This window comes from Dermacentor albipictus, chromosome 1, assembly GCF_038994185.2.
Source record: "Dermacentor albipictus isolate Rhodes 1998 colony chromosome 1, USDA_Dalb.pri_finalv2, whole genome shotgun sequence".
NCBI classification, from domain to species: domain Eukaryota; kingdom Metazoa; phylum Arthropoda; class Arachnida; order Ixodida; family Ixodidae; genus Dermacentor; species Dermacentor albipictus.
Genome location: NC_091821.1, coordinates 73389457 through 73407234, shown reverse-complemented (window position 1 = coordinate 73407234; position 17778 = coordinate 73389457). Strand labels below are relative to the sequence as shown.

Sequence of the window (17778 nt, the reverse complement as noted above, 5' to 3'; positions counted from 1 at the left end):
CCTAAAATGGCTTGAGCAATTTTTAACTAACCGCTCACAGTATGTCTCATTTAATAACCACGCTTCAAACATTACACTCGTCACATCAGGCATACCACTGGTGTCTGTCCTTGGCCCCCTTTTCTTAATTTACATTAACGACTTACCCTTGCATGTGTCCTGCCATATCCGTATGTTTTTTGCCGATGACTGCGTTATTTACCGCACAGTCAATACCATCACTGACCAAATAACTCTTCAATCCGACCTTAACCGGGTACAAGAATGGTGTGATGTTTGGCTGATGACACTCAACTCTAATAAATGAAAACTTGTCTCGTTTACCCGCCGTCATCACCCTTTTCGCTTTTCTTATCGGATTGGTGATGTCACCGTGGAATCGGTAGAATCCTACAAATACCTAGGTATCACCTTGACTAATGATCTAACCTGGAATGCGCATGTTACTAATGTTATTTCATCGGCTAACAAGACATTGGGATTTCTAAGACGTCACCTGCACCTCACTCCATTGCATGTAAAACTGTTAGCCTATAGATCATTGGTAAGAACGAAACTCGAATACGCATCTGCCATCTGGGATCCGCATCAAGCATATCTCGCCAATGCCCTCGAGGCAGTTCAAAATCGCTCCACCAGGTATATTCATTCCACATACTCTTACAACGTCAGCATATCATCTTTAAAAAAAGAATCTTCCTTATCGCTTCTATCCCTTCATCGCCGCATTGCCACCCTTTCCCTCTTCCACAGGTTCTACTATTTGACGCTCAATCGACCACCATACATTGTTCCCCCAATGCGCCGGTCACGACGCATTGGCCATCCCCAGCAGGCAGCACAACCACATTCACGCACAAATACATTTTCAGCCTCATTTTTCTACCAAGCATCCAAAGACTGGAATGGCCTTCCTCATCAAATCCCTGCCATCACCTGCTCTTCACGATTTGTTCAAGATATAACAACTTTTTATTTACAGAATTGAATTCATTATAACACTTGTTTGTATATGTTGCACTCCCACACCTTATGTAATACCCCCACTACGGCGTCTTTAAGGAAATAAAATGAAATGAAATTTGAGCCATGCTATACCCCACAACAACTTATTTACTAAAGATATATCTTTAAGTAGAATAGAAAGTGTGTCTGTAGCAACTTCATTTTACTGTACTGTTGTTTATCCCAATAACTGCAGTGATAGAAAACCTCCTAAATTTATGTACATAGATTCAATATTGTGAAGTCAGCTGCAATTGTAACTAGAAAGTTTAGTGCTTTAAACAAAAACACCTAAAGGCAAATGTTTGCAAAACATGCAAATATTTAAAAAGTCATTTCATAGGTACCAAAGAAAAGCCCCGAAATTTGAATGTGTACCATGCACACCTCAATTGAACAAACACTGCAATGCACTACCAGCCACTGCCAGTATCATGATCTACCCAAGTTATCAAACAACTGCACCTATATGCAGCCTCGTTCTCAATCTGCTGATTGTTTTGTGCACTGGTTTTTCTGGACATTTTCAGAATGCATGCGTATCAATCTCTCAAGACCAAAGACAACAGCGAAGGTTCCATCTCAAGAGTTTTGGTACGTATGAAATTACTTTGTGGGAATTATTCATTAGATACATAATGCCACACCCAAAGGCAATGGGGGCACTTGTTCAAGTGCACCAAGTTGCTGCGTCTACTCAAGTATAGTCAACATCTATTCACTTGACTTTAGCAGGACATGCAAAATGAGTAAAAGTTGCATAATGGTTAATTGAAGGATAAGCTAGAAATCTGAGTTGAATAAACATCTAACGGGTAATGCAATGTACGCATGCTTGCAGGCACTTCATGGGTTGAAGATTGACCGATCGGTTTCAAAGCGAAGCTTTCTTTGAGAACCCTCCCAAACTTTCCTGACTATGGCTGCTGCTGTTTTGCCAAATAGCTCACTTAAAATAAAAAAATTGAATTATACGCCCAATGGTGTGATCAAACCTCAGTCCAACTGCCATGTTGGAAAGCAAATTAATTTTACGTGCCTAGTGTCAGTACACTGAAATCCAGGTACACGAGCCTTTTTTGCAGTCTGCCCTGAATGATTAGCTGTGATCAAACAAAGAATGTCATACTCAGTAAATGGGCCCCATAGCCATTAAACCACCACAGTGGGAACAAGCGTGCAGTTAATGCAAATGACCTTGTACGTGCACAGCACACCAGCCAGCACTTTAGTCCTGCATGCAAAATCCCATTAACAGTTCAGATGTTTATTAACAGTTTGTTGCAGCACAGGCAGTTCTGCCTGGCACCAACAAGATTATATATAGCGAGATTGGCATGAGAATATTCAGTAACTAACACATTAGAGATGGACAGGTACATTAGAATACACAGTAAATGTACAGCTTAATTCAAAACAAATTCTGTGGTATTAGGTGCCAAAACCATGATACGATTATGAGGCACGGCGAAGTAGAGGACTCTGGATTAATTTTTATCACCGGAGGTTCCTTTACCTGCACCCAATGCATGGTAAACAGGCGTTTTTGCATTTTACCCCGATCGAAATGTGGCCACCACAGCTGGGATTCAATCCCGTGCCCTCGGGCTTAGTAGCACAACACGAAAGCCACGTATGGTCATGTATGGTCAAGCCATGGAAGGTCATGTATAGCTTATCTGCTGTCGAATCAAGTACATAACCCAGCCCAGAAAGATTTACTTTGTGTTGGTCAGCTTTCTCTCGAGCTCCATGATGGTTGCATTCTGGGATGCAACAACATTTTTCAGCTCGGCATTCTCAATAGCTGTGGAATTCCATCGTCTGCGACACTCTTCCTGGTTTCGCACAAACTCCAAAAAACGTTCTGGAAGAAGAAAAAAAAAAGTGAAAATGTCTTTAAAGTGAGTAGTGCTCGCCCACATCCTCATAAAGGAATCATTCGATTGACCAAACAATCATGGTCTGCAAGACCTATGTGGCTACTGGTGATCAGTGTAATGCCATCCCGATGCACTGCAAAAGAGGCTAACAGTCAGTGAAGTCAAGGAAAGCTCAACTTGGCTTCAATGATTGTGGGCCTCCTCTAAAACAAGCCCCTATTTCCCTATGTCTGCACAGTGAGCAATTCACTGATTGCATTGGCACATTAGAACAAAAGCATAAATGCCCACACACATTTGCACAAAAGTAAAATATCACAAAGTCACAACTTCTATATTAAAGACCAAGCTAAAGTACACGTAAATTGCAAATTTAATTAGTATTGTTGGCAGAGATTATTTCGTAAGCTACAGGGCAACAAAAAATATCGGTCTGCAACTTCAAGATGCAGAAAAACAAAACTGCACTATTTATGGATCGCAAAATGACTGAAAACTCAAAACTTACAAAATAGAAGGAAAGCACTGGCGCACGTTACTATTAACCCACGTAAAGTGAGAAACAAGTCTGGTGTGCGCACTTCTTGCGAGGATAACTTTCATGCACATTATTGTCTTATTTTTAACAAAGAACTAAACAAGCCGCACCTTCTGTCGCGGTGTCGGTTGCCGTGACTCTTCTGCAGAAATCGTCAAACTGGGCGACCAATGAAAGTTTCGACACTGTCGGTGCCATGGTGGGCTGCAAAAGAGGAAAGACAAGCCCACTTTAAAACGGTCATAAGCCCATTTGGGACATTTAATTATGCAAAATGGTTTCAATTACTGCGCTTCGTGAAACATATGAATCAACTCAAGAGGAGAGGTTAAACTCGTAATGTTTCTTTTTTCGCATTCAACATAGAAAAAAAAAAGTAATAATGCAGCTTATGGTTACCGGTCTTGAACACAGCTCAGCGCAAACGAACGAGACACAGAACATTGAAATACTCAGAAGAGCTACACACTAGCAACTAGTGGCATTGGTTGTGCCGGCGCAAGGAACACCAAGTGAAGAAACAGCAACAATAAAAAAGAGGAACACATCGCAGGGATAGTCAATATTTGCAGAAATTTGATTTTTTTGGCATCGCCATGTAGCGGGCTCACATACAGAGAAGGGAAACAGAGCACAAGGTAATCATTAATCGTGTTGACAACATGACGCAACTAAGTCCAGAAAGTCATATTATTGAGTTATTGTCGCATGACAGATGCTTAACGCTGCACGCATTTTTTTTTTTAAAGTTATTCAGCGGTAAACAGCTGAAGATACGAAGTAGTTAACAAGTCATCACCGACGTGTAGACTCACGACAAAATCTTAGTACCGACCTGATATTGAACTACTTGTAAAAGTGGTGTGTGCCACAGTTAGCTTCGTGATCTGACAGCGTCGCCTTAATGAATACGCAGATTACGTCGGCAGAACTTACAGTTAACAAAGGCGGTGCCGCGGGACAGCCAGTGCCGCCCGTTACTAAACGTTTGAAAATTTTCTTCTAACTCGCGCCTTCATATTACGCATTGAATCACGGGATACAGGGCACATACTCTCAGGCCCAGTTTGCTCTTTGAGTTACTTGAACGACTTAAACTAGCCATCTGTGGTACAATTTCAAATTTTTATACCGTTCATAAAAATATAAATATTAAAAATATAAAGTAAGGACGAGCAAGGTATGTTTATATAATTTGTTGTTATGGTTTCGGTTTTGAAGTCAGGTTTTTTTTCTTCGTGTAGTTCCTAGTCGCTGTGTGCAGAATGCTAAAATAGCGCTAATGTACTGCACCCAAAACAAAAATAAGATCGCTGCGGTCCTTTTAATGAGGCCATCGCTCAGCTGTTAAGCGTGCTCATTTAGTGAGAAGGTGTGCCTCTTATCTCTTGCATCACTGCAGATAACACGCCGAGAGCACCACAGCGTGTTCTGGTGATGTCTTGTATAGGTGTTCTGTGGTGATGTACTGTTGTGTTGGTTGATGAGCATTCTTTAGTCTCGGTCTGCTGTGTGCCCATGACAAACAGCGAGATAGCGCTGTCACAACCGCTTAATGCGGCAGTACTTAGGTGAGCATATCATGCCGATATAATCACTTATAATTGGCGTCATACCATTTCAAACGCGCAGTTTGCTAAGAGAATCGAGCCTTATTTCTTCCAAGTTACGAATACGGTTAGTATTGAATATAATCGTTGAAGCCATAAGAACTCTGCTGGACTAGTTTCGGTAGCAGCCTTTCTCATTTTGTACGATGCAGATTATGGGCGATGCTCCCGAGATGGCACCACAAACGACATCGAATGTTGCTGGTGGCGGTATCAACGACTTCCAAGATTTTGAAGAAACACACCGGCTCCTTCAGCTTCCGTCTCGCAGTACACAGGTGCTATTGTGGCCCAAGCCTTTTCTGTGTCTTCTGGCTAGTCCGCGAGCGCGCCGAAATTGGCCCTCTGAGCTGTCAAATGCGGGCTGTGTACAGCATCGTTTAAATAATAATTCGGGTTGTGCAATATGGTTAAACTGTTTTTAATACATCCCTCGTTCGTTATACTCTTTCTAGAGAATGTGCAGAACATCGCCTTCTACAATGCGTGCTTCACGTTTGCAGTTGTTTCTTCGCTAGTGGAAGCACGTAATTACTCTTCGTATGCACGCATTCTCGTACAGTGTATACGCACTTTCGCAATACAGTCATTTTCTTCTGCAATGATGTGGCCTGTGTGACATCTGTGTTCGTAGCACATGACCCACTTACTCTTCTATGTCGCCTGATTTACCCGTATCTGTTTTCAAGGTAACTAATTCGCCGTCTGCGTCACCGAATCCGGATCATTCGCCACGAAAGTCGAGCAAGAAGAAAGCACATAGGAAGAGGCGACAAGGAAGTGTGTCACAATCTGTAGCCGACAGCAAGTACAGCACGAACTCACCAAGGTAACTTTATTCCTCGTGAAGCGTGTTTGTCTTTCTTTACGCACAAAGGTGTCATTAGGTGACATTTCGAGGGTGCGCCGGTTGGCGTAACCACAGAATAGCGTGCACCACATGTCTGTTCCTTCATTTTAGTAGAGTGTGTGCATGGAGAAGGAACATCTGATCCTAGTCTGAGTCACATTTGGTAGAGTAGTCAAGTGGCCGGCTGCTGCTAGGTTCCGCATATGTTTGTATGGACCAAGCATGATGCCTGACCATGCGTGGTTTCATTGTAGCATCGGCCTCTGTCTGTCTGTGTGTGCGTGTGTTTTGCGAAAGACGGCGGCCAAATGGGGTGATTGACCACTCTATACAAGTGTGATTCAGACTGTGCGGTGCATATTGTGACACATGCAGCATCTGTATGTAATGGACGTGCTCACTCGATCTAGTTGATAAATAAGATAACCCAGCTTTGGATGCTTTTCACTTAGGGCAAGAGTGAATGAAACTGCCTCTATCTTTCGATTTTGGCAGAACTGATTTGTGTGCAACAGCAATTATATGCACATCCTGCATTATTATTGGGGTCGCAGTTGTACAGGCATTCGAGGCTCATTTGCGCTGTTGTGCTGTCCTGCGATTGACGCCACATGTGCGGCTCCCACATAGAGGATTCAGGGTGTAAAGTTTGGCATCGGGCATGAATTAGATGGCAGCTGGCCCATGCTGTCGTCCAACTCATCCACGCTGAGGACGTTGTTGAAGTGAGAGACTTGTTCTCATCAAGAATGAAGAATATGGGTTTATTTACAGTATCTACATAAGGACGTTGCAGTTCATCAGTCTAGCATGACTGCAAGAGAAAGCACCCTGAGGAGCCGCGCAACAGCTCCTTAAATACACTCTGTCCTCCCTAGAACCCTCGGTGAGGGAAAACGTTCGACCCGAGTCATCGTAGCTGAGCCGCCTTTAAGGGGGAGGCCTTACACACACACTTCTGCACAGGTTTCACTGCCCCCACCGAGGCGAGATGGTCTTCGCAGAACTAAGTCTTGCCCTAAGGAGGCGCCTCTTAATCCCTGTGCTGACCCCCGCAGAGTGGCCACCGTGGTTCTCCATTGTCTTGAGTCTTGAAAGGCGCGTGGGACGGTGCCACCAAATACATTCCCTCAGGAACTCCCCCGCTCCCGACAGACCAGGTCGGTGATGGCGAGTTCACTAACAAAGCCTGGTTCGCCTATGTCGTTCCGGCATTCCGGCGATTAAGAGTTGCTGACTCACTGTATTGTCGTCCTTGCACGGTCAGTTGCCGCAGCAGACATTGTGATGCCAAAAGGCTGCGGAATGACGCCTTGTCGTCCTTTCAAAGCAAGGCTCCACAGTAGACCTAGTGGCGCTGTTCAGCTGGAGACTGACGGTCGTTTCCTAGAAAACGTCAACCCGCTGCTGCAGCTGGCTGGGAAAACTTTGCATGTTGGCACCTCTGCAGGCCCTTCCTAACGAGGGACATGAAGAAGTGCATTTCACTCCAAAAGCGACAATGCGAAGTGGACGCACCTTCATGCTTGAGCTGCTCAGCAAGCTTTGCCAGAGCTAGCCCAGCATTCTGGCTTCCACTGCTTGCTTGAGCATTGTGTGCATACCACATGATCGTGAATGTTAAGCTAAATATATAGAAGGTGTCCAGACTATCATGCAGCAAAATTTAAAAATACGCAAATGCCATGTAGCTCGACAGGAGCAAGGTAAGGTTGTTTGCCATCGCATGGAGATACGCAGATTATTTTTTACATTCTACCCAATTACATAATTAGCCATAAATAATTGACTAATCAAATTTTCAAGTAATATAATTAGATGAAAAGTGTCAATGAGAAAATTGTAGAGTAACATGGAAAACTTCCGATACAGTTTTCTGTTGCTTTATACATGCTACATAAAAGTGTTTTTCCGAGCGGGAAAGAAGCCCGCAAATAGACGCAAAATTGTCGCACGACTGGCCGCTCGAGGTATGTTGCGTGTATTTGCGGGCTTCTTTCACGCTCTGAAAAACTTTTATATAGCACGTATTGAGCAACAGAAAGCTGTATCGGGAGTTTTTCATGCTGCTCTACATTTTTCTCGTATACACTTTTTATCTCATTATAATATTTGAGAAGTTGATTAATTAAGGCTAATTATGTAATTGAGTAGAATGCAAAAAATAATCTGAGTATCTCCATGCGATGACAAACAACATTACCTTGGTTCTGTCGAGCTACATGGCATTTGCATATTTTAAATCTTAGTGCATGATAGTTTGGACATCCTGTATAAGCCTTTCTTTTGACACCAACACCAATGGTTTTCCTTCGAAAAGCTTATTGCAAAAAAAACTAGCTATGCTGTACAGTTTTCTCTGCAGCAAATCATGCTATAAAGTAAATTTGCTCCGCTCACCAATGAAGGTTCAGTGACCGTTGTACGTTGTTTTTCAGCTCTTCAACTGTGAATGATGAGATTTTTGTCCCTCTGACTGGTATGTACTCTCATGTTTTTTGGTAATTTTTATTTCTCTTTAATTTTCATCCTTAGTTGGCTGTGCTTGCTAGATGAATTTCTTGGATAGGTTTGTATGAATATTTTAAAGTTTGCTTGTTTTTCAGGTTTTCTGGTAACCTGAAAAGCAGCATTTAGAAGTCATAAGTACCTTTATGTCATGCAGATCAAGGTTTTTATGATTGTGTAAAATTGCTTTTCTGCAATTTCTGCAACTACTTACACAACTGAGGAAGTAGCTGTTGCTAGGCAGACATATTTTCTTTTCCTTGCTGTGTATTCCTATTTTAGTGCAGCTTTTAGGGATGTGTGCCTGTCTCACAAATATGTCATACCATGATAGAAATCTCTGTGTTGGTCATTCTCACAGTTATTAAAAGGAAGCTGCTATTCACACGTTCTTCATAGGCAAGGGCAGCCCCAAAATTCTGTGCTTATTCAGAATAACTAAGAAGCAACCAGTGTTATTTTTGCCATCTAAGACAATATTGTGTTTCCAGATAACCACCATCGGTATTGATGCACACTTTACGTGATATCCCAAGGTGCCCCACCGCCGAAAGAAAACCCAACCCTGTTTTTGGCATGATTTTTTTATATTTTTTTTTGAAACACCAAAAGTAAGCCTACTCCTCGTAATCCCACTGCCTTGAAGGGGGGTGGTGCCACTGCTGCCTCCACTAATGGTGATCATGGCAAAAACGGTGTCGGTTAGCTACTGATGGAGATAAGGAACAAAACGAACTGGGAAGGACAGCCATCTTTGGTTCATCCAACTTTGCTGCACTGGTGGCCTTGGCAGAATCTACGTACCACGGTAGATAAGTAAACAATGCTGAACAATCCCCACACTTGCAAAGCTTGGTCACTTTGTCTTTTATCCTGGAACAGCAAAGATTTCAGGATGCTGCAGAGCTTCATGATTAAAAAGAAAATGGAGGTGGCCCAATAGCACCGGAACATTCGTAGCAATGTGAGCAAGACTGCCCACCAATGGGGCATGGACTGCAAGCATGGCAATGGAACTAGAGTTAGACAACCGAACAGGCATTGCGACTGTGTTTTTATGGTTTTAAAGAAGACTGAACAAGGACATATAAACACAAACCTTTAGCTATGATGGTGTATTTTTTGATTGTACGCCAAAAGTTAGCCCACTCCCTCTTTTCAGCCGATTTACCCTAGATTTTAGGTAGGCTAGCTCGTGAGGTATTACGGTAGTTGGTGTATGAACTTTTTCTTGGTCCAACTCCAGCAGGCTTGATTGCCCACAGTGTTCTGGAAATTAAATGACTTCCAATTTTTCCAACTGCTTTTTGCCTGGGGGACCCCTAACTTCTGTTGGAAATAAATAATTTATGGATCTATTCTTGAACCTCAGAGGAAGCCTTTCACAGCTTTCACTTGAGCTTCCTCATTCAAGGTGCTGGGAACTGAGCAAGTGATGTTTCTTTTCTTAAGTTCAGTAAAGGTTGAGTAGTGCCTTTAAAGGGACTGACAACTGGCCAGAATGGGTTGTGAGATGCTGATGATGAATTGACCACGATTTATAGTCGCCCGGCACGCTGTTCGTGACATAAGCAGGAATTATAGTTTTAAATTGGCAAAGAAAGTCTCAAAAATCAGTAAGTGGCGTGGCCTGGCAGTGAAATCTTGGTACTCCGGATGTAGTCATATGATATTACTGTACGTAAGTCGGCTGTTATAAAGTACAGCATTCTTATTGCTTAAGATTGCAATTCGTATATTATTCGACGCTTACGCTTTATTCTATACATATTACGGAGTAAAGAAAGTTAACTCTAACAAGCAGCACATGCGTCCCACAATGCATGGCAGCGCACATGCTGTTGTATGTGCGTGAGTTTGCGAGTAAGTACCCAGAGTTATGTGGTTTCTCTGTTAGATACAAAATGCGATCGACTACTGGTGCTGTAAATGGGGGCCAACGCTACAATATTAGCACACGCATGGCCATGGCAACATGCTGAACCGTGTATCGCATGTAAAAGCGCCGATTTGCTTTCGAAAACTTAACTTGGCCTGGCTAAAAAACACTCTTGACCAGTTAACCCTTTCACTGCCGGGTTTTTTCCTCACTGCCGCACACTCCCTGCCAGGTTTTTTTTTACATGTTAGTTTCTTGAAAATCCTATGCTAGTAACACACTACAATGCTCTTAACGTCATGTAAACATTTTTATTCTGGATTATCTCGCAGATACCAGTTTTCCTTAAAGAAATTGGCACTTAACTAATTAGCAATAATTGTCTAATTAGGATGTCCAGGTGTTTAGAATACTTTTTTGGTGTGGTATTCTTCAAAACAAGGCACCACACAAAGCGGCACCTGGCAGCTAGAACACAGATAGCGAGACTCTTTTCGTTGCTTTGGTCGATGCTGTGTGTTAGCGCAGACGCGGCAGACTCGTGTTGGGTTCTGCTTCGCGGTAGTCAGTGGTATTAGAGACAGGAAGTGGCGCGCTGTCAGCCGTGTTGGATGCCGCTGGACGGCATTGGACGGCTCACTGGACGCCGCTGTGATGTCATTGCAGATTCCTGAGTGAGCTGGATCGAAAGCATGCTCCTGGGGCTTGAACTCTTTCTTCTTCCAGCAGAAATCCCGCTCGCCAGGTTTCCTCTTCTTTCGCGGATTTCTCGGTGGTAGGGGCTCATCATCACTCTCATCACTCGACAAGGCACTTAGATGGGCTGCTTCCTCGCTGTCACTGTCGTCGGAGTCCGAATTCATAAGCAGTTCTTGAATTTCTTCGTCCGTCAAAGAGCGGACAAACGTGGAACGCTGCCTCGCCATGGCTGCTCCGCTGCTCTGCCGAGACGAAGACGAAGCGACGCGGACGTAGAAACATGCGCGCCACCTGTTGAAAAATCATCCTACTGGTTTTATGTTATTTATGTGGGATCTCCATAGATGGCGCTACATGCTTGTATATTTTTCTTTTAGACGAGTATTATCGGGAGCGGCAGGGAGTGAGTTAAAAAGCCAAAACGAGTATACTCGGGCGAGGCAGGGGGTGTGCATGTGTGGTCGCCCGAGTTATCTCGGGAGTGGCACTGAAAGGGTTAATGACCAAAGCAGTTGGACACCAAACCACGAAAACATAGCTATTATTGTAGAAATAATTTAAAACTTTGGAAAACATGAATCTCTACAGCTAGAGCTACGCTGCACTTGCGTGCCTCCCACCAATGCCGGCGTATAATCGCTATGGCACTCGCCTATCGCAGTTTTCGGCATGGTTCCAGTGAACGACTATACATTTCACTGCAGACCGAAAAATTCTGATTCCAGAAAGTGTTCCACGGTGTTTTTCGCGTTACTGCTTCATGATTAGACATTCTGACCAGTAAGCTTCCCATTGCAAAAAAAAAAAAGAGAGAGAGAGAGAGAAACTGGGTATCATGAAAAGTGGTTGTCAGTCACTTAAAATTTTTTTTTATTATTCTGAGATATTTATTTGTCAGAATTTGTTGCTCATATTGTTGATGTAACACAGTGTGATATGGGACCACTCTCACAATCCTTCTTAGAATCGTAGGTCTAAACTTTATAAATAGATTTATTATATTCTGTATAGTTATAAATGGACAGTGTTCTTGTTTTCTTTTTCAACCTTTATCATTTGTTTGAGCAGTCTGAAGTTTATTTATGGCTTTTATTTATGCACTTAGTTGTTAATAGAGATCAGCATCTTGTGCTCATGTTTCCTGCCTGAAACCAAGAAAATGGCTTCTGGGCAGTTCTTTCAGCAACTGCTTGCTTTAAAAATGCTGGAAACACCATTTTTAAAACTTTCTGCTAGTGATAAATGTAGGAAATTGCACAGCGTCGACAATTGTTTGCTCTGTACTGCGAAGTGTCTTTGTATGCACGCATCCTGTTCATTTTGAACTTCAATTGTCCATCCTATGGCTAGAAAGAAATCACCTGGATGAAGTCCTTTGTATGCAGCACAGGACCTATAATATTGCTGTGAAGACTTCTGCTTCCGTGTGGTCTTTTCAAATCACTGCCATCACATTTTTGACTTTTTGAGTCAGGTGTACAGGCGAGCACAAAATTATACAGGATCAGCAAGACTGAATTCTTGCTGCCTTTATTGAAGCAAGCACCTTCTGTCGAGACACAGCATTGCATATGAGTGTCCTTTCAGGCTCATGTGCCTGCCCGTATGGTCACTTCTTGCCATTGTGCTGTTGAAATCGCAGTGATTACAGATTACGCAAGGAGAGTGCTCTTTTTGGCTAGTGGGGTGTGCAGTGCATTGTCATACGTCAGAATGACTGAAAAGGTCAGTGCTCTTCTAGCATAATCTTCTGCAGTCATCGCGATTCCGACAGCTCGCTGCCAAGAAATGGGCGTAGTGGTGAGCACAAAAGTGGCGCACATGTGCTATGCCAAGTCTCGACAGAAGGTGCTTGCTTCATTAAAAGGTGTCAGAATCCAGTTTGCCATGCACTTGTAGATCCCATACTATTTTGTCCCTGCCTGTACATCAGGCTTATTTGCCAATTTTTTTTGGATCTAGGAACCAATACTGAAAGCTTGTGAACAAATGGAGCCAAAACCAGTCAACAAAGTGCTGTGAGAAATAAGTGCTGAAGAACATCAAGCAACCCAGACCAGTCTTGGCTGCATATAGACAAGTAGTCACCAGTGTTAGAATGCGGGAGTGAGCTTGAGCATTTGAGCATGAATGCTGTGTGGTGTTGTGAGAGCATTTGAGGTGTGCTGTAGTAGTTGCCAGGTTTTCAAAGATATTGCTGCCTATTGTCGAGACAAAACTGCAGAATTTTAAACATCAAACATGTACTTCAGAGTACTTGCTATTGCTCTCTGTGGTTAGGAGTGTTGTGAGCAGAGGTTGTGTCTGTAAGTGTGCACACATGCCAGGATTTAGAGGTACAGAAAACCTCTTAAAGGGGCCCTAAGCTAACTTTTCTTGAAACCTGAGAAACTTGTTGGAACAAGTGCGGTGGCCTTTCAGGGGATGTATTCCCACTGACATTTTTTAAGGGAACCTAATAGAAATGGAGATGCAAAGACTGCAATGTTTACGTTCCCCAGTGACCATAACTTCTCAACTCATCCGTTGCCTTCAGTGGGCAGATGCCACTAGCAGTGCCCCGCATATCACAGTTTTCTTTCTTTTCCTCCTTGCTGCACTTGTGGCAATCTTTCGATGTGGGCCTTAGACAAAGGAGCGAGGACGTGACTGGTGGGACGCGTTAACAACCGCCACTTTCCCATTCCATTGTAATACATGGCAGATCTGGGAGTGTGTACATATGGGTGTTAGTAACTTGTTTCCTCACCATAAAAGGCGATATTCACATCACTGTGTTCTAACTGTATAATATTTTTACTGACCAAGCCAGAGGGGTGGTTCAGAGCCCCTTTAAATTCCTCAAAATCTAGCTCTAGCTTCAACAACACCCCACAGTTAGGAAAAAATCTGCTGTAAAATTAAACTGTGAGGGATGCAAGCAAAGTGAAAAAAGATGAAAGAAAATGCAGCATGGCTGTGTATCACTGGGATTAACATTGCCCTCGCAGCACAGAACCAAATCTCTAACACTGCTAGGAAACATGAAAGCAAGCTTTTGCTTCTGTAGCTCCTTTTATACAAAAACCTTTGAAAAATGCTTGCCAAGGCAATGGGGGGGGGGGGGGCTTTCCTGCTAGGATATTTTTGTGCGCTCATGACATCTTGCAACTTCATTATAAAGTGTTGCAGTGTCTTTTTAAGGTGTGGTTCAAATATTGTGCCAAGTCAGGAAATGCTAGTGACAATTTTGTTAGCATGAAAGTTATGGGACTATGTGCTACACTTGCAAAAGATTGTTTCTAATGAAAAATCTCATCTCGATAAATAACCTCAGAGTTAAGAGGTTACATGCTTTCAAATCAAACAGAAATGATAAAAATCTGACTACAAATTAGGCAACTTATGGTAACGGAGCTGTTGAAGGTTGGCCACAGTTTGGTGGGTTTGAAAACTTGCAACTATGGCAATTTTGACAGCATGGGTTGCTTGGCTTTGAATCTGAATGACATAGGGTACTGAATAGGCAAAGCAACAGGGTAGATAGAAAGTGGGCACCAGTATCTAATACAGTAAAACCTTATTATAACGAAGTTGAAGGGGGGGGGGGAAGAATTACCTCGTTATATCCGTTATTTCATTATGAAAAGGTTTGACTATACCATTTTTTTAATAGTATCTTGTTCAGTAGACTTGTGTTTACTTGGCTCCAATTCCTCTGGAGTCAAGTCAGGAGGTTCTGGCCCATTCCCCTGGCCAGAACCTCCTGACCGAAAGTTCTGGCCTACACCCATTCATTTAAACGGGCCCGAACTTTTGTTATTTTGATCCTAAATTTGGCCTTCGCTGAATCATTTGAACTTGACCAGTCAGCAGACATGCCTGACCCTTGTGGTAACGCCAATAGTGACCCCTTTTAGTGGCAGTGTCTGTCTCAGCAAAGTGTAGGGGACAGCGAATTAAACACATGTTGTCTCCCTTCATAAATACCTATTTTCGGCTGGCCCTAGAATGATTTTCAAGCAATGACCGTAGCTCACAATATCTGAATACGGCATTTAGCATTCTATTGTGCAACTGTTTTTTTCCAAGAAAATTGGGTGGAAATTGCTTGCGCAGTGCAATTGGATATGAAACCAAAACTGGCTTTACGGTGTTTGTGTGCTTTATCGCATGACTTGGATGAACTGCGGCGAAGCTGCCTTTAAAGGTACGCAAAACGCAAATACTAAGTCGGCGTGGACTGTTTAAATACCATTCCAGAAACCTTGCAATGCTTGTTTTGTGCCAAGAAAAGACTTAGTTTACGAGAAAGTTGCATCTGAACGGTCTGAATACCTTTTTCGAAATTCAAATCTCCTGCCACCCAACCGGGGGAGACCCAATTGGGGGAGTGGTGACGTTGCTGCCATCGGTGAATAAAACGGCGTCCGACAGATGGTGGTACGTTTTATGCCCAGAATGCAAACGCACTGCCATGGAGAAACCGAGCCAAAAAACGGTGGATTCGCCGCTGCAGCCACTTCTTGGACAAGTGGCATGGACCGTTCGGGCATCTCGCGACATCACATGGAAGTTGAATTCTCTGCTACTTGCAGTTTGTGCGAGTTTCGCAAGCCAGCAAAACCGGCGCACCACTATGCGATTACAAAACTACTGAAACTCAAAAGCATGGGTGGCACAGAGTCGAACAAAAACGAAACCTTTTCGACCATCCACGTCATTGTCAGGGGTAATCTCGATGAGTTCTTTTTTCTAAAGATGAAATAGAACTGGACAAGTAGCATTTTAGTTCGTCTTATAATTCAATACTATGACACTTCTGTAAGAAGCAGTTAAATATTAGTTACAGGATTTTAACTTGAGTGTCCATGTCATCAGGCAAGTACTTCAATATCCCGGGGGAGTCTCTAATCGTGTCCTGCATTTACCTCAATTTCTCTATTATTAAGGCTCAGTTCGTGATTGCAGTTTGTGCGAGTTTCGCAAGCCAGCAAAACCAGCGCACCACTATGCGATTACAAAACTACTGAAACTCAAAAGCATGGGTGGCACAGAGTCTAACAAAAACGAAACCTTTTCGACCATCCGTGTCATTGTCAGGGGTAATCTCGATGAGTTCTTTTTTCTAAAGATGAAATAGAACTGGACAAACTGAACGCCTTAGAGATTCTCGAGGTCTCATCTATCCTTTTAGCTTGACTTAATATTTGCCTTTAGTGTCCCTTTAATAAACCGTGCGGTAAAGCTGACTCTAGGAAACCAGCTGCCATTGTGCAACACAGACCCTTGGCCATTTTTCGCGCTAAAAAATTGGGCGTGTGTTAGATTTATGCATTGTTTAGGAGCTTAAACGGGTCCTTAACCACCCCTCGGGCTTAGTGAAAAAACAGTCCACGTATAGCATACGCTGCTGCGATTGTCTCAGCCAAATTTTGCAGTTATGCGTGGCACGGGGAGCTCGCAAGTGGAGCCTGAAGTCGCCTTTTTCTCAAATGCTCTTTTTCTCTATAGAACCTGCTCCTCACTCTTTTCTGGATGCTTTATTTTGTAATATTGCAGATTCCCATGCGCGGCTGCTATTGGTCAATAGCTGACATCGATCAAGAAGGGCGTTTGGATCAGTGTTCTTCTTCCTACTGTTGCTGTGTATTTCTATTGACGAAGTCCAATAAACAGGCTGAAGTAAGAGAAAATGTGCTTTTGAATTTCAATAATAATTACATACTTCCAGAAGAAGCAGACTATCGTCTGCTCATGCTTGGCCGCAGCCGCCTGCGTAGGAACTATGGCAAACCTGCTTATCGATGTCATAGCCCTTGGGTCTCGCTAATTTCAACTAGTTTTGAACCATCAACTGGCCTATGAACAAACGAAACTTAAGGTCAGACCACACACACGCTTGCCAGGGTGCTCCCTCCTGGCCGCTCCCAGTTAGACGCCTTGGCAGACTTCGCTTTGTAATGAGCGCTTCAGTATGCACAAGTTGGATGTGGCTACTATCGGTCGGTCAAGCTGGTGCAGGACAAAGCTGGTCTGCACCACGCAGCACAGCCAGACTGGAGCATATTAGTGCGAGTGTGCACTCAAGCCTTGTCATGCACAAAGCAAACACAGTGCATATGGACTACAGTTGCATTTAGCTCTAGTCTGCTACGTAGCGTAGATACCGCAACTGCTGCGGGATGCTGCGACGAGTCTGCTGGCTGTAGCTGGCTGAGAGCACTGTAGCTTACTGAGGACAACCGTGTTTGGCACATCGTAGGCACCAAAATCTGAAGTAGTGGCATATATGTGAACATGCAAAATCAAGTTTGGACTGTGCGTCATGGTGACGTTCAGTAGGCAGAGTGTTGTGGGCACGCCCCACTCCGCCATTGCGTTTGTATTGCAAGGCATTGAAGAAAAAGCGGGAGCACCGTGAACAGGATGTTTGATTGTGAATAACTCTGCTTCTGCTGAATGCATGAAGAGTGGTTCAATAAAAAGTGGTTCAGGGCCCCTTTAAATGTAATTTCTGTGTTACTTATATACTCTGGACTAATTGAACATGAGTGCGCATTGATTCAGGGTGTGTTATAATGTAGCAAATGCTGCCAAATAAATCAGTGGTGTATGTTGGTATTTTCTTCTGCATGTTGCTTAATTCGACACGCCTGATAATTCAATCAATTTTGTCGATCCCGTCATGGTAGAATTAACAGAGGTCTACTGTATCTTGAACCGCCTTTATCAAAGTCGGGAAATGCATTTGAAAGTAAAATAGGCTATTTCAGAAATATTTTGCTGCAAAATGTACTTCAATGTGTTTAGCGGAGGCGTAGTTA

At 43.2% G+C, this 17778-nt stretch overlaps 2 protein-coding genes across 7 annotated transcripts in view; one reads left to right on the top strand and one right to left on the bottom strand.

The window, feature by feature from the left end:
- The window catches only part of tum (Rac GTPase activating protein tumbleweed), a 63967-nt gene extending 59450 nt beyond the window's left edge, over nt 1–4517 (bottom strand). Inside the window, exons 1-3 of one of the 3 annotated variants that reach the window (XM_065434453.2) lie at nt 4363–4517; nt 3537–3630; nt 2728–2872 (exon numbers count right to left, since the gene is read on the bottom strand). In XM_065434453.2, coding sequence (XP_065290525.1) covers nt 2728–2872; nt 3537–3624 — 233 coding nt within the window. In that variant the 5' untranslated portion in view covers nt 3625–3630; nt 4363–4517. Of the gene's footprint in view, nt 1–2727; nt 2873–3536; nt 3631–4261 lie in introns of all 3 variants that reach the window. The other 2 variants (XM_065434454.2, XM_065434452.2) reach the window with 2 other exon arrangements.
- Nucleotides 4518–4702: 185 nt separating this feature from the next.
- Nucleotides 4703–17778, top strand: part of LOC135903949 (uncharacterized) — a 30936-nt gene continuing 17860 nt past the window's right edge. Inside the window, exons 1-5 of one of the 4 annotated variants that reach the window (XM_065434451.1) lie at nt 4705–4997; nt 5059–5103; nt 5189–5314; nt 5726–5865; nt 8325–8365. In XM_065434451.1, the coding sequence (XP_065290523.1) occupies nt 5192–5314; nt 5726–5865; nt 8325–8365 (304 nt within the window). In that variant the 5' untranslated portion in view covers nt 4705–4997; nt 5059–5103; nt 5189–5191. Of the gene's footprint in view, nt 5104–5164; nt 5315–5725; nt 5866–8324; nt 8366–17778 lie in introns of all 4 variants that reach the window. The other 3 variants (XM_065434448.1, XM_065434450.1, XM_065434449.1) reach the window with 3 other exon arrangements.